At 31.8% G+C, this 13304-nt stretch overlaps 1 protein-coding gene across 1 annotated transcript; it reads right to left on the bottom strand.

Annotated features, from left to right (window-relative positions):
* Nucleotides 1-516: 516 nt before the first annotated feature.
* LOC105635111 (cytochrome P450 89A2) lies at nucleotides 517-2211 on the bottom strand. Its single transcript, XM_089720955.1, has one exon. It carries the CDS (start codon nucleotides 2183-2185, stop codon nucleotides 647-649), a length of 1539 nt encoding a protein of 512 aa, XP_089577081.1. The 5' UTR covers nucleotides 2186-2211; the 3' UTR covers nucleotides 517-646.
* Between the last annotated feature and the right edge of the window lie 11093 nt (nucleotides 2212-13304).

The raw sequence follows: 13304 nt of genomic DNA on the forward strand, positions 1-13304 counted from the left end.
TATTAGTAAAAATTTATAATTTCAAAGGTATAATAGGTTACTTCAGGCTCTCATTTTTTTTTTCCCAATTTTGAAAATTTTTTGTTTGCACCCTCTAGTTTCATAAACTAGCTCCGGCACTGCTCTAATCAAATGTGTTTTGTGTCGCTAAATATACATGGATCCAACTTATCTTAAAAAATAATCTTTTTATTGAAACGAGAGTATTTCCAACTTTTTGTTATAAAAAAAAACCAATAACGATGTCTAAAAAAAATCTCTATTTCAATTTTATTCATTGGGTGCATAAGGCATGGAATGGATCAAACAAGTCTAATCCAAATTTAGGTACATATCCATTGTGATGATCCCATTATAAGAGGACTTGTTTGCTTTAACTTATTATGCCCTTCACAGTATTTTACCTTGATACCAAATTGGGGGAAAAAAGAATAATAAACATACAAATACTTTTCATTCGAAACCCTTAAGTGAAATCATTAATATTTAGGGTTCATAAATGGTTTAACAAATTAGTTTCACAAGATAAACATTACATGTTATAATATTTATTTTATAAATAAGAATAATAATAATAATTACATGAAACTAACTGAAAAGGAAGGGTTAATTATAAAGTGAAATCCACAGCCTAACCATAAACCATTTATTTGGACCTTGGAGATATGTAGGCCTGCAATGGATTCTTCATAACAACTGTAAATTCAAGCTTCTCAGATAAATCAACATCCTCCTTGTTTATAGCTTTCCACTCGAAACTCCAAATCAGATTAGCCACAAAATACTCCAAATGAAGCATGGCTAAACTATAAGCAGGACAAATCCTCCTTCCTACACCAAAAGGCATCATCTTGATCTCTCTGCTGCCTGTTATATCAAAATCAGATAATTGTCCTTCATCGTTCAGAAACCTTCCTGGCTTAAAAGCCATTGGATCATCCCATACTTTTGAATCCCAACCCATTTCAGCTATCATAACATTAATGGTTCCAAATTTAGGTATGGAGTACTTGTCCAAAACTACATCTTCTCTTACTGAATGTGCTAACAAAAGATGTCCTGGTGGATGTCTCCTTAATCCTTCCAAAATTACTGCTTTTAAATATGGCATGTTTTGCAAATCCTCTTCTTTCACTTCTTCTTCTTCTCCATTGCTTATAACACCTTTGATCTCCATAAAGAGCTTCTCTTGAATTTCTGGGTATTTTACCAAATTTGCCATTATCCATTGCAAAGCTGTTGAAGTAGTATCAGTGCCTCCGTTAAGAAGCTCAGAGCATAAACTAATAATTTCTCCTTCTTCAAGCTTTCTTTTCTCATCAGGAAGTTCCAAATTCAACAAAGTATCAACATACGATACGATGATGTCGTCTTGCTGGTCCGTTTTGTTTATTCTCGTCTCCTTTAACTCCTTTCGAGCTCTAACCAATGGAATCAAAATCTCTCTCTGTTTACTACAAATCTGAAAGAGCTCTTCCCAGCGTCTGCGCATGAAAATCTTACTCAATCTTGGCCAGAAATTTAGTGAACTAAACTTGCCAAATGTTAAAAGTATTTGCCGTTGAACTTCTTCGATTTGTTTGATTTGGGTTTCGTCGAGCTTGTCTCCAAAACATATGAGAACTAACAGAGCAAACATGGAAAATTGAAAATGGTCTACCACGGAAACAGGAGAACCAGATTTTGCTTGCGATTCAATACGGTTCCGAAGGATTTGAAGGACCCATTCGCGCGCGTTTCTATAGGATTTGACACGCGATGGGTGAAGAACTCCGGCGGTGAGATTTCGCCGGAAAAGACGCCAAGTAGGGCCATAGGAAGCAGAGTTAATATTATGCTGATTGCTATTGATAATTTTGGCTATAGGTAAAGCTGGGGGACGGTCAGCAAAAACGGCACCATTTTGAACAAAGGCTTGGTGGGCGAGTGACCGGTCGGCTATGAAGATGGCGGGACGAGAACCCATGTAAAGAGTGAAAATTGGGCCGAATTTGGAGTGGAGAGAGCGGAGAATTGGCTCAATGTCGAAGGATGACCTGCGGAACCATTGGAGGTTTCCGATGATCGGAAAGGCAAAGGGACCGGGAGGAAGGCGATGGTTGTGGCTAGTGAAGAGAAGGTTAAAGATGGACTTGAAGAGAGCAGAGATGGAAAGTGAGATTAAGATGATAAACCAGAGTTCCATTTTGGAGGTGAAAGAAGAAATGGAGATAAATGGTATTTATATATGAACTATTGGAAACTGCAGAGAGTGCTTTTTTCGCTTGGAGCTTACGTTTTCTATCAAAAAAAACTGAAACTTCTTTCAATTTTTCTTTTTTTTTTAAAAAACCGAAACTTTTGGGAGTTTTAATTTAGAAACTGTTTTTAGTTTTTTATTTGTTAAAAATATGAAGTAGTTTTTAGTTTTTTTTTTTTAATTTTTTTTTTTAATTTATGATGTGAAAAATTATTCTTGGCTTCAAAATAAGAGAAAAAAAAAAAACTATTGGCTTAGTTAATACAACAGAATATTATTCTTGCCATCCAAGAAAGTTGATCGAGTCATAACAATACGATTCTTGCCATCCGAGAAAGTTGATCGAGTCATAACAATACGACATGAGAAATTATATGGTTACATCTCTACTGCTTAGCACGGAGAGGACGTGTATATGTATTTCATTACAAAACAAAGAAATTACTTGGGTAGTACCGATTTACGGCAAAACTTTATGAACCAAACAAATAACAATAAGGATTCTTTAAAAAGTGTTCCGACTTTATCTTTTTTTTTTCAGTATATAATTAAAAATACTTTTATTTCAGTAAAAAATTTTATTTTTATTGATTTAGTCTATAAGTGACGCCATGGACTCACTACGTGTAAAATTTTTCCATAAAACAAAATTCAAAGTTACTTTTGGTAGGGGCCAAGACCCCCAATGTAGCAAAAATTCTCTCTTTTAGAGACGCTCTTAGCTGGGCCAAAACGGAAGGCTATCATCATGTCATTTTGAAACAGATCCATTGCTATTGGTATAAGCTCGTCAATCATGAAAAATTAGTGCTTAAACTATCGTGAATTCTACGCTTGTTGCAAAGCTATTTTATTTTGACCTTTGCACCCAGATACCCAATTTTAAGATTGAGATATATTAATATTCTAAATTCAAAAATGATCTAGGGTTTTGAATAAAATAATATATATATTAGTGAATTCCAATGGTTTGCCTTGGGTTAACTTGACCCAGGAAACATAACATGCATCTTTTTAATATAACAGCATAAACACCCTAATGTCACAAAACCATGATCTCTATTAGAAACAAAACATCTTGTCTCCCTAAAAAAATCATCGATCTCCATGAAAGCTCTCCACCGTCTCATCTCCCATTTATCTATGATTCCCATATCTCATGTACTTAATTATATCACATTTATTACGTATCAGTTAGCTTTTATAAAGATTATTCTTGCAGTAGATGCGAGCATGCCGTTTTCTGGCTATGTTGCTATCTCTTTCTATGGGACCTCGAAATATCATGTTGATGACACCCATCGTTTCTGCTTTGGTTGATTGTTTGCTTTCTCTTTTGTGGTGTCTTCATTCTAAGAAACACTCTGCACAAAATTTTTAAGCACTCCTCTCTAGATTAATTTTTCTATTTCATTTTTTAAGCTGCCAACAATTTTCGGTATCATGACCCGCATCTTTGTAGAAGTCATAATTCTTACTTTTATCTCTATATGCAGATGATCCTTCTCATCTTTTTTGGATATATAATATATACATCATCTTTATGCTTTTGAATCCAATTTATGATATAAGTTCTGCTCCTGTTCACTCGGGTAAATTGTCTTTCTTCTTGCCCTTCAATGCGGGAATATGGTGTTCGTGCTGTATAATTTGTTCAAGCAAAATGTGGTCTATTCTATCTTGTTGGAGATCTTCTCCTCGACGAATCTTCTCTCTTTTTCTCTGGTTGTTTTTTTGTTTGTGCTTGTTGAATTTTCACTGGCCGAACACAGTTGTTGACCCTTGTCATTTATTTTGCCAAAGAAAGTGGAGGATCAATATATCTTTGAAAAATATTGGAGAAAGGAAAGTAATAGAAGAAAATAATGAAAAATTGTCAACTTTATTTACATAATTATATTTCACCTTTGCGTTTGGATATAATGAATGAAAAAAAAAATATATTTTTCTTTATTTAGAAAAGGTAAAAAATTTAGAGGAAAATAAAATATTATTATTGAAAATTGACAATTATGTCCTCATCTAAATTTTGAGGTATGCCATGAGATATGTAAGAAATTGTTAAAGTTTGTTAATTAATTTGGGGCATTTAGGTAACTTAATAAAGATGAGTCAAACTTCCACTTTCTGCATTATTTTCTCTTCAAACACTACAAAAAAAAACGCCATTTTGCGACCGACCAATCGGTCGCAAAATGGCAAAAATCGGTCGCTATTTGTACTGTGCGACCGATTTGCGACCGACTTTTGTCGGTCGCAAAATCACTGGTCGCAAATCTAAATTGCGACCGATGAGAAAATCGGTCGCAAATTAAAGACCGATAAGTCGGTCGCAAAATTGAATAATCGGTCGCAACTTTTGGTCGTGATTTAATTGGAAATTCAGTCGCAAATTTGGTCGCAGAATATCGGTCCAAATTTTTAAAATCGGTCTCAAATCGGTCGCAATTTATAAATTCAAAAATTTTTTTTTGGTATCAAATCGGTCGCAAAAATGAAAAAGGGAATAAAAAAAATTAAATATTATTTTGAAACCAAAATTTTTCTACACCTGTGAAAGTTGACATAAATGCATATATACACACACGCAATTCAAGAACAGTATAAAAATGTAATTTTTATTGTTCTGAACAAATTAAAAAATGAAAATACAAATGAAAAAATAAAAGGTCGGAAATCAAATCTATATATGCTGCTGCTCATCTGCAGGTTCCGATGTCGGATCGCCGGGAGGAGTACCTGCTGGATGTGATGTAGCGCCAGGAGGGGTGAGCAAGGTATCGCCTGCAGCATCGGGATCAGGAGCCTATAGTGGCTGCTGCTGAGACGTCGAAACATGTCGGTCTGTAGCAGGCGCAGGATCAGAGGAAGAAGTACCAGCACGGTGCTCACCGGACAGCCGCAGCACATGCGCTCTAAGCTCTGCAATCTGTCTCTGCTGATCAGCAAGCTGAGCCCGTATATCATCATCATAGTGCGAGTCAGTGTGCTCCGGCTGCAGTGCTGCGCTGGCTGTAGAAGCGTGAGCTGCTGAGCCAGTGTAAAACTGTGATGCCTGAGACCCGATGCCGTATACCTTCCTCTTCTTCTCGCCCCCTACAGCCTCGAGATAAAGCGCTACCTCGTCAATTCTTGACTCAGCTTCGGATTCATCGATCTGAGAAGTAACAATACGCTCCCGAGCTGTAGTATAGTTCTCCTGAAAATAAAAAATTAATTAATCAATGCAATTGCAAGCTTTATTATATTGAACTTTGTACATCTTCGCAATGATTAGAGGGTAAATGTAAATATTATTCATTGTTACTTACATTGACGCTCAGCGCACGTCTGTCGACAAAGGTATTACGATCGTGGTCCTTCGTGTGAGTGTATGTAAACACCTCCATCGGTGTGGGCTCACGACCTAATTCTTTAGCCTGTAATAAATTTTTATTCATGATATATTAATATATATAATGTCCTTTCATTAAACATCAGTTTATTGTAAATGGACTAGGTCACTTACTAATAATCGAGCTGTCTCTATAGCAGATATAGATCCGTCTGTGTGTCGCGAAGGTCCTGCTCCATCACCGCCAGTCTCACTACGCCTGTTTTGTGCAAATATCTCCCGCTTTCTCTTGAATGCAGGATCCTCCCAAGCCTTTTGCCAGCTCTCCCATATCTCCTGAGACACGCACTGCTGCTTCTTACCGCTTTTTCTCATCCTATACGTGAAGTCAGCGTATCGATCGGCGCATATCTTCTCCTAGGCTACTTTCAGCATAGCTGTAATGGCCTCGTCCCATATGAAATGTTTTTGCAAAAAAATGAAATATAGCGTTTAAACACTAAGGATTTATCTTGAATTGTAAACATTGAATGATGATATAACTTAAACCAAAGAGTACCTGGAACTCCTCCCAATAAAAGTCTCTCGCCTCTTGTGGTACGGCATACCATGTGTATCCTTCTTTATGCAGCTGTAGCTTGATTATCTTCAAAATTTGCCTCGCTGCTCGAGAAGATGGATATATGCTGAAAAAAAAAACAGAGGTGAAATATAATTACACGAAAGCATCACAGATATGAATAAGTACAAAAAATAATTACAAAATATGCCTACAGAAAATCTGAATAAGTACTTACTGTCCCGCTACCAAACTGAGGGTGATACGTGGATCTGATGAAGCTGCAAAATAAATGACAAATGTTATACATTTCTAGATAATTAATATATAATTAAAATGACAGTTATGACATTTATGATTACCTTGCACAGTGGGTGACTGTGCAGCTGCTGGAGTCTGTAATGGTCCAGAAACGGGGGTAGAAGAGGAAGGAGCAGAAGAGGAAGGAGCAGAAGGCTGTGATGGCGGCAGTACTGGACGCTGAGCAGAGGATGAAGCCCCAGACGTACCTGAAGAAGGATGTGATGGCGGCAGTACTGGTCGCTGAGCAGATGACGAAGCCCCAGACGTACCTGACGAAGGACGAGGGATCGACCCTACTCGTCCACGGGCACTGCGTCCAGGTCCACGACCTCCACGCGAACCACTGCCGGACGCGTCAGAATCAAACGCTCTGCCTCTAGCCATCTGAACTGCAGATATCAGAACCTAGATAAAATGAATTTATACAATTATATGAATTGTAGAACATGTGGTAAATACGAGCAAACAAAGTGAATACCATTGAAATTCTTCATTAATAATATTAATTGCATATACATTTATCAATTTGTAACAGTAAAATTGCTCTAAGTTTTAAGTGTCTTCAATATCATCTGCTTCCTCCTCTTCATCAGCTTCCTCTTCTTCATATTCGTCTTCTGAGGTACCCATGATGATTTGATCTTCTTCCTCTTCATCATCTGATGCTCCTATTTCAACATAAGATCGGCTTTCATCATCCAACCTATCTGTTAAATCTTCAACAACTTGCATCGGTTGCGTTTCAACCCTAACTTCTTGAAATGCCTCCGATACTGCGAGTGAAGAAGATTGTTTCATTTCAAGTGCATGAACAACTGATCTAGCCTTGATTTTACACACTGCCATCCAATCGCATCTATCTCGTTTAAACGATGGATATGGGACATAGTACACTTGTGCAGCTTGCATTGCCAAAACAAAAGGTTCATACTTTGTATATCTTCTTCTTTGATTAATATCAACCAGATTATACTTAGGATGAACCTTCGTGCCAATGTTTAGCGTAGGATCAAACCATTCACATTTGAATAAGATTGTGCACTTCATTGGTAGGCCTGGATATTCTAACTCCAAAACCTCAACCAATTTCCCATAAAAATCGTTTGACACGTCATTGTAGTTTGATCCCTTTATGCACACACCGCTGTTCATTGTCTTTCTGCTTCTCCCATAACCCTCAGTGTGAAACTTGTAACCGTTTACAAAGTAGCCAGAGTAGGCATTAGCAACCGATAATGGCCCCTTTGCCAGATCCGTAATAAATCTGTTACGAATATCGCTTCCCAAGCTTCGAGCCTATGGGAAATAGTAATGACATGAGTCAGATTTAATAAATGTACATTCCGTGTTGTGTACATTGAAAGTAACTTACATAATATTTGAACCACTCTGCAAATTCCGTGTCCAGCTTTGCATCAACTACAGTATCAGTCAAATTGAGATTTTGAAGCCGCAGAAGATTGATATATTCCCTATTTATGAACGAACCATATTAGCATAAGTATGCTTTAACAACGGCCCACGTCAAGTCTAGAATGTTTACATTATTTATACTTACTGTACATATGGTGTGATCTCTTCGCAATTCAATAAAATATAGGTTTGAGCCGCTTGTATCTCTGCATCAGTCAATCGTCTTTTTTTTTGATTTACCAATCGTACGCCCAGGGTAGGTGAAAATTTTTAGATTTCCTTCAAACTCAGATTGAACGCGATCTCCTCCATCATCGTTACGTGGCACTCTCCGATGCTTGGTGAAAACATGTTGGTCAAAGTAGTGCGAACAGAATGTGGAAGCTTCTTCAACCAAATATGCATTGCAAATGGATCCCTCGACCTTTGCCTTACATCGTTAATAGTAGTAGTAGTAGTACGAGTACAACGCTTTCTAGTTAGATTCCTCATTTGCTTGACGGTGCGTGTTAATGGATTTTTTGACTAAAAAGTTAACCTTATCCATGTAATTATTCTTTTCCGTAAATACTTTTGGCATAATTTGTGCCAGAGACACTGGCCACGTTGTAATTGTTGTAAAAAGATAGTAATACCTTTGAAAAAAAATGTTAAGGAGGTTGTTTTTAAGACAGGTAAAAATTGTAGGAAGGGACGTATCTAGAAGATTGATTCAAGAGCGCCCAATTATAAATTAAAAATATTATTAAAGTAAATAAAAGAAATCTAAAAATATATTTTAAAAAAAAAATATAATCTTCTATTCATTTGAAAATTTTTATTATTAATATCATAAAAATTAAATATCCTTAATTATAAAAAAAAATCTCAACTAACATATAACTTATCATTTTATACACAAAAGGCTTAAATCAGTCTAAAATAAACTTTATCCTCTTGGCACTCTCATTTTAAAATTTAGATTTATTAGCATCCTAAAAGTAAGATTACGGTGAGAATTTGCAACAACTCAGTAACTTTGTAAGTCGCAACTAATTATTTGGGGTTAACTTTTAATCCAAGGATTTTAAAATCCCTAAATACAGAGTTTTGAATATAAAACTGCACTCAATGTTTTTCTCTCAATTGTCTTTGATCATCTTCTTTCACTACATGGTAAAAAACAAAAAAAAAAAGGTTGCTTTTTATGACAGTTTACAAACTGAAGAGTGCAGGATACATTATTTTCATGTGATTAGATTGGTATACTCACCGTTAATTTCTTGGACGATTAAGCTAGCTAGCATGTACATGTCTTTTATAGATAATTATTATTTTTTAATAAAATGCATATCCAATCTTAGTTTTGGAGGTCCAAAAATGACATGGGCAAAAGGAGAAAGAACGCCACATGAAATTTATACAATCAAATTGTTGTTGTGCATTCTACTTTACACAATTATTTAAAATTATTTAAATCGATAAATTGATAATTAGGCATTTAAATATAAATAATTATGGTTTATAGATAATTAAATAGAGACAAGAACATTAATTTCAATACCATAAAAATTCTTCTCTTTCTCCTTCAACTTTGAATACAATATAAATTTTCTCTCAATTATTATTATTCCTAACATTTTACAAAAAGTACTTTCAATTAGGTTTTAATATCAAGCTGCAAATTAAAAACTTTTCGAAATAGTAATATAATGAAATAATAAAATAATTATCTACGGGTTATGGAGATTTTATGAAGCTAAAATAATAAAATTATAATAATAATAAAGCTACAATACTAATAATAAAATTTTATGAAGCTACAATTTTATATTCAGTAATAAAATTATTATTATTCCTAACATTATTATTATTATTATATGAAGCTACAATAATACTACTAATAATAATAATAATAATAATTACAATCACAATAATAATAATAATAACATTAATAATAATATTAATAACAACAATAATAATAATAATAATAATAATAATAATAATAATAAGAACAGTAGTAATAATTTTAATAATAACAATAATAATAATAATAATAATAATAATAATAAGAACAGCAGTATATATATAATAATTATAATAATAACAATAATAATAATAATAATAATAATAATAATAATAAGAACAGCAGTAATAATTATAATAATAACAATAATAATAATAATAATAATAATAATAACAATCACAATAATAATAATAATAATAATAATAATAATAATAATAATAATAATAACAATAATAATAATAACAACAGCAATAATACTAGCTAATAATTATAATAATAATAAAATAAATTAACCATATACAAAATTCTAACAACAATATACAAAATCAACCATATATAACTTAATATAATAAAAATAAATAAATTCGAAAAACAAATAAATTCAAAAAAAAAAATTTTGACAAATTAATCGCAAAATAAAACTAACCTGTGTGGCTGGCGGAGAGCAAAGGGGGCGGGGCTGGCGGCGTCAGGCGAGCTGGAACGGTGTGAGGAAGGGGCTGTGTGGCGCTGCGGACGGAGGAGAGGAGAGGAGAAGGAGAAAAGAGAAAGAAGAAGAAAGAAAAAAGAGAGGGCGCGGCTTGTTTAAAGCCCTAATTTTTGCGACCGATAAGAATAAACTCGGTCGCAATTTTTAATGAGCCGACGTCGTTTGACTAGGCACAAGTTTTGCGACCGATTTGCGACAAAACATATCGGTCGCAAAAAAATCAGTCGCAATTCAGTCTCAAATCGGTCTCAGAACTTTGCCGCATTTTTTACGCGCGAAATTTTGCGACCGATAAAACGTAGTCGCAAATCGGTCGCAAAATCGGTCGCAAATCCGTAGTAAGGCGGTCGCAAATCACTAACCATTCTCGCGGGAATTTTTCAGCGCCAATATTAGCGACCGATGTACTAGAAGTCGCAAATCGGTCGCAAAATTGCGACCCTTATATGTCGGTCGCAAAAATCGGTCGCAATTGAGCGTTTTTTTTGTAGTGAAACTGGAGACACTCAAAATATATGGATCCGAGTGAAAAATAAGTGAAATATTATTTCTTTTAATGTTTTCTTCTCTTTTTCAAACAAGAAAAACACACTTTTCCATAAATGTTTTCTATAGATATTTTCCTTCCTTCAAAACGATACCCTTTAATTTCCTCCATATTCATTTTCCCTTAATTTTATTCGTGGCCTTCCCTACTCTTACATATTAATAATATAAGCATACAATTTGAAAATTTTGATACGAATGTCTTTTATTGACATGTTATCTATATCTATATCTATCTATATAAATACATAAAAGTTGAGTCATAAAAGCCTATATGGCATCATTTTAGAGTAATAAGCTGCTTATGTGGCAATGTCAATCTATTGAGTCGATAATTAATAGAGAATTTAATTAATATCATTAAGAAAATTTTCAATTTTTAAATAATTAATAAAATTAAAAATATCATTAATATTTAAAAATTTTCACTTTCTTTTTATAAATAAATAACAATGTGATTAATATTTATTCTTTTCATTTTCCTCTTTTTACTTTCATAATTTTACAGAATCTGTATAAACATCTATTTCAATATAAATGAAACCATAAAGAAAATCACATCATACTTTGAACAAAAAGAAATATATTATTTGCAAACAATATTAAGACTATTTTCATGGCATTTTATAGATGTGAGCTTGATCAATATAGTGATGAAGATGGAATTACGAAGTGTATTCAGTTTTGATGATCGATTAAGGTATGATTTACGATTTGTAAATTATTTCATAACTATTTCTCGTATTTAATCTGTAAAAAAGTATTTTATTTTTTATTATTATAATTAAATATTTATTTTTGTTCAACAAAATGCTAACTAAATCATAAAATTCACCTTTTCACAGTACTTTTTTAATGAAATTAATATTAAAATTCATTTTCTAATATCATTATGTGTGAAATAGAGAAATATTTTATGATAAATTAATGTGTATATTTTCTTTTGTGAAGAAAAATGATAATATTTTTTTTTTACTTATTTCAAATATGGGTAAACTTTAATGGATTTTTTTTAAGTTTTTAATGTTTATTGGATTTATGACCAGATTTTAGATTATTTACTCAAAATAAATTCAATAATAACTAATACTATAAAAATTATTTTAAAATCTATAAAATATTTTAAATTTAATTATAAACTTGATTTATGTATGTATGTTTAATATATTACCCTTTTGCAAGAATCTAGGAAAAAATTATTTTTTTATTTTATTTTTTTAGAAAATTAGTAAGTATAATATATTTGATATTTGGATTCTTGAAAATAATTATTTGTTATAACAAAAATAACATTTTTATATTAAACATCATATAACATCCGCATACGAATTTATATAAAAGTTCAACCATATTTGCTTATGTGGCAAGATATTGTGAAATTTAATTGGTGATATGGAATTTTTTTATTTTTAAAATTTTTAATTTATTCATTAATAAAAACTTTTTGTTTCCTTTCTTTTGCAATGATTAATAATCTAAATAATAATGTTTTTGTATTAATAATAAAATACTAATTAGTTTTTTCAATAATTAATAACTACAATATAAATGGATGTAATATTTTGTTATTTTGTACTTTAATTTTTAAAAAACCTTAATTCCCTTTTGAGTATTATGTATGTTAGTACTACATCTACTAAATTTATAACACAAATTTTTATTTCTTTTTTATGTTAAACATATTTTTAGATAGTGATAAAAATTAATACCTTAAGAAAAAAATATCTATAATTAATGATTCATGAAGTTTTATTTGTTTTTCCATTCAGATAATTTCATGGTTTGAGTAATTGTTTTAATTTATAAAAGCAATACTTATATTTATTGGTTTTAGTTTAGATAAAAAGATGAGTTTATTGTTTTTAATTTATTAGTACAAGATTCTTTTATCATTTTTAAATTTATAGAAAAAGTTGGATTAGTAGTTTTTATTATAATAGTCAAAGAATAAAAAAAAGGGGGTCAACGACAAATATTATTTTTTTATCGTATTAATTTATTTATATTTTTTAGTCAAATTTAATTCGTATCAATTATTTATAATTACTAACAACAACGTTCGGACATATGACTAGTAAATATATAAAAAATAAGGCATAAAAACTTATGTGACAGAATTCTAAAGTATAAAGATGTTTCTGTGTCAAAAAGTTAATCTATTAAGTTGAAAATAACTTTTATATTTTTAAAAATTATTTTTAATATAATTAATAGGGAACTTAATTAATATCATTAATGATATTTTCATTTTTTAAATAATTAATTAAATCAACAATATCATTAATATTTTAAAATTTTTCACTTTCTTCTTTAAAATAATTAATATTTAATCTCTTTATTTTCCTTTTTCCACTGTTATAGAATTTTTATAGATATCTATTTAATATAAATGAAACCTTAAAGAAAATCAAATCA

This window comes from Jatropha curcas, chromosome 5 (assembly GCF_041381405.1).
Source record: "Jatropha curcas cultivar XTBG-Jc1 chromosome 5, XTBG_Jcur_1.0, whole genome shotgun sequence".
NCBI lineage: Eukaryota > Viridiplantae > Streptophyta > Magnoliopsida > Malpighiales > Euphorbiaceae > Jatropha > Jatropha curcas.

Excerpts from the sequence above, each read along its gene's own strand:
- LOC105635111 (XM_089720955.1), bottom strand. The coding sequence starts at position 2,185 with ATGGAACTCTGGTTTATCATCTTAATCTCACTTTCCATCTCTGCTCTC.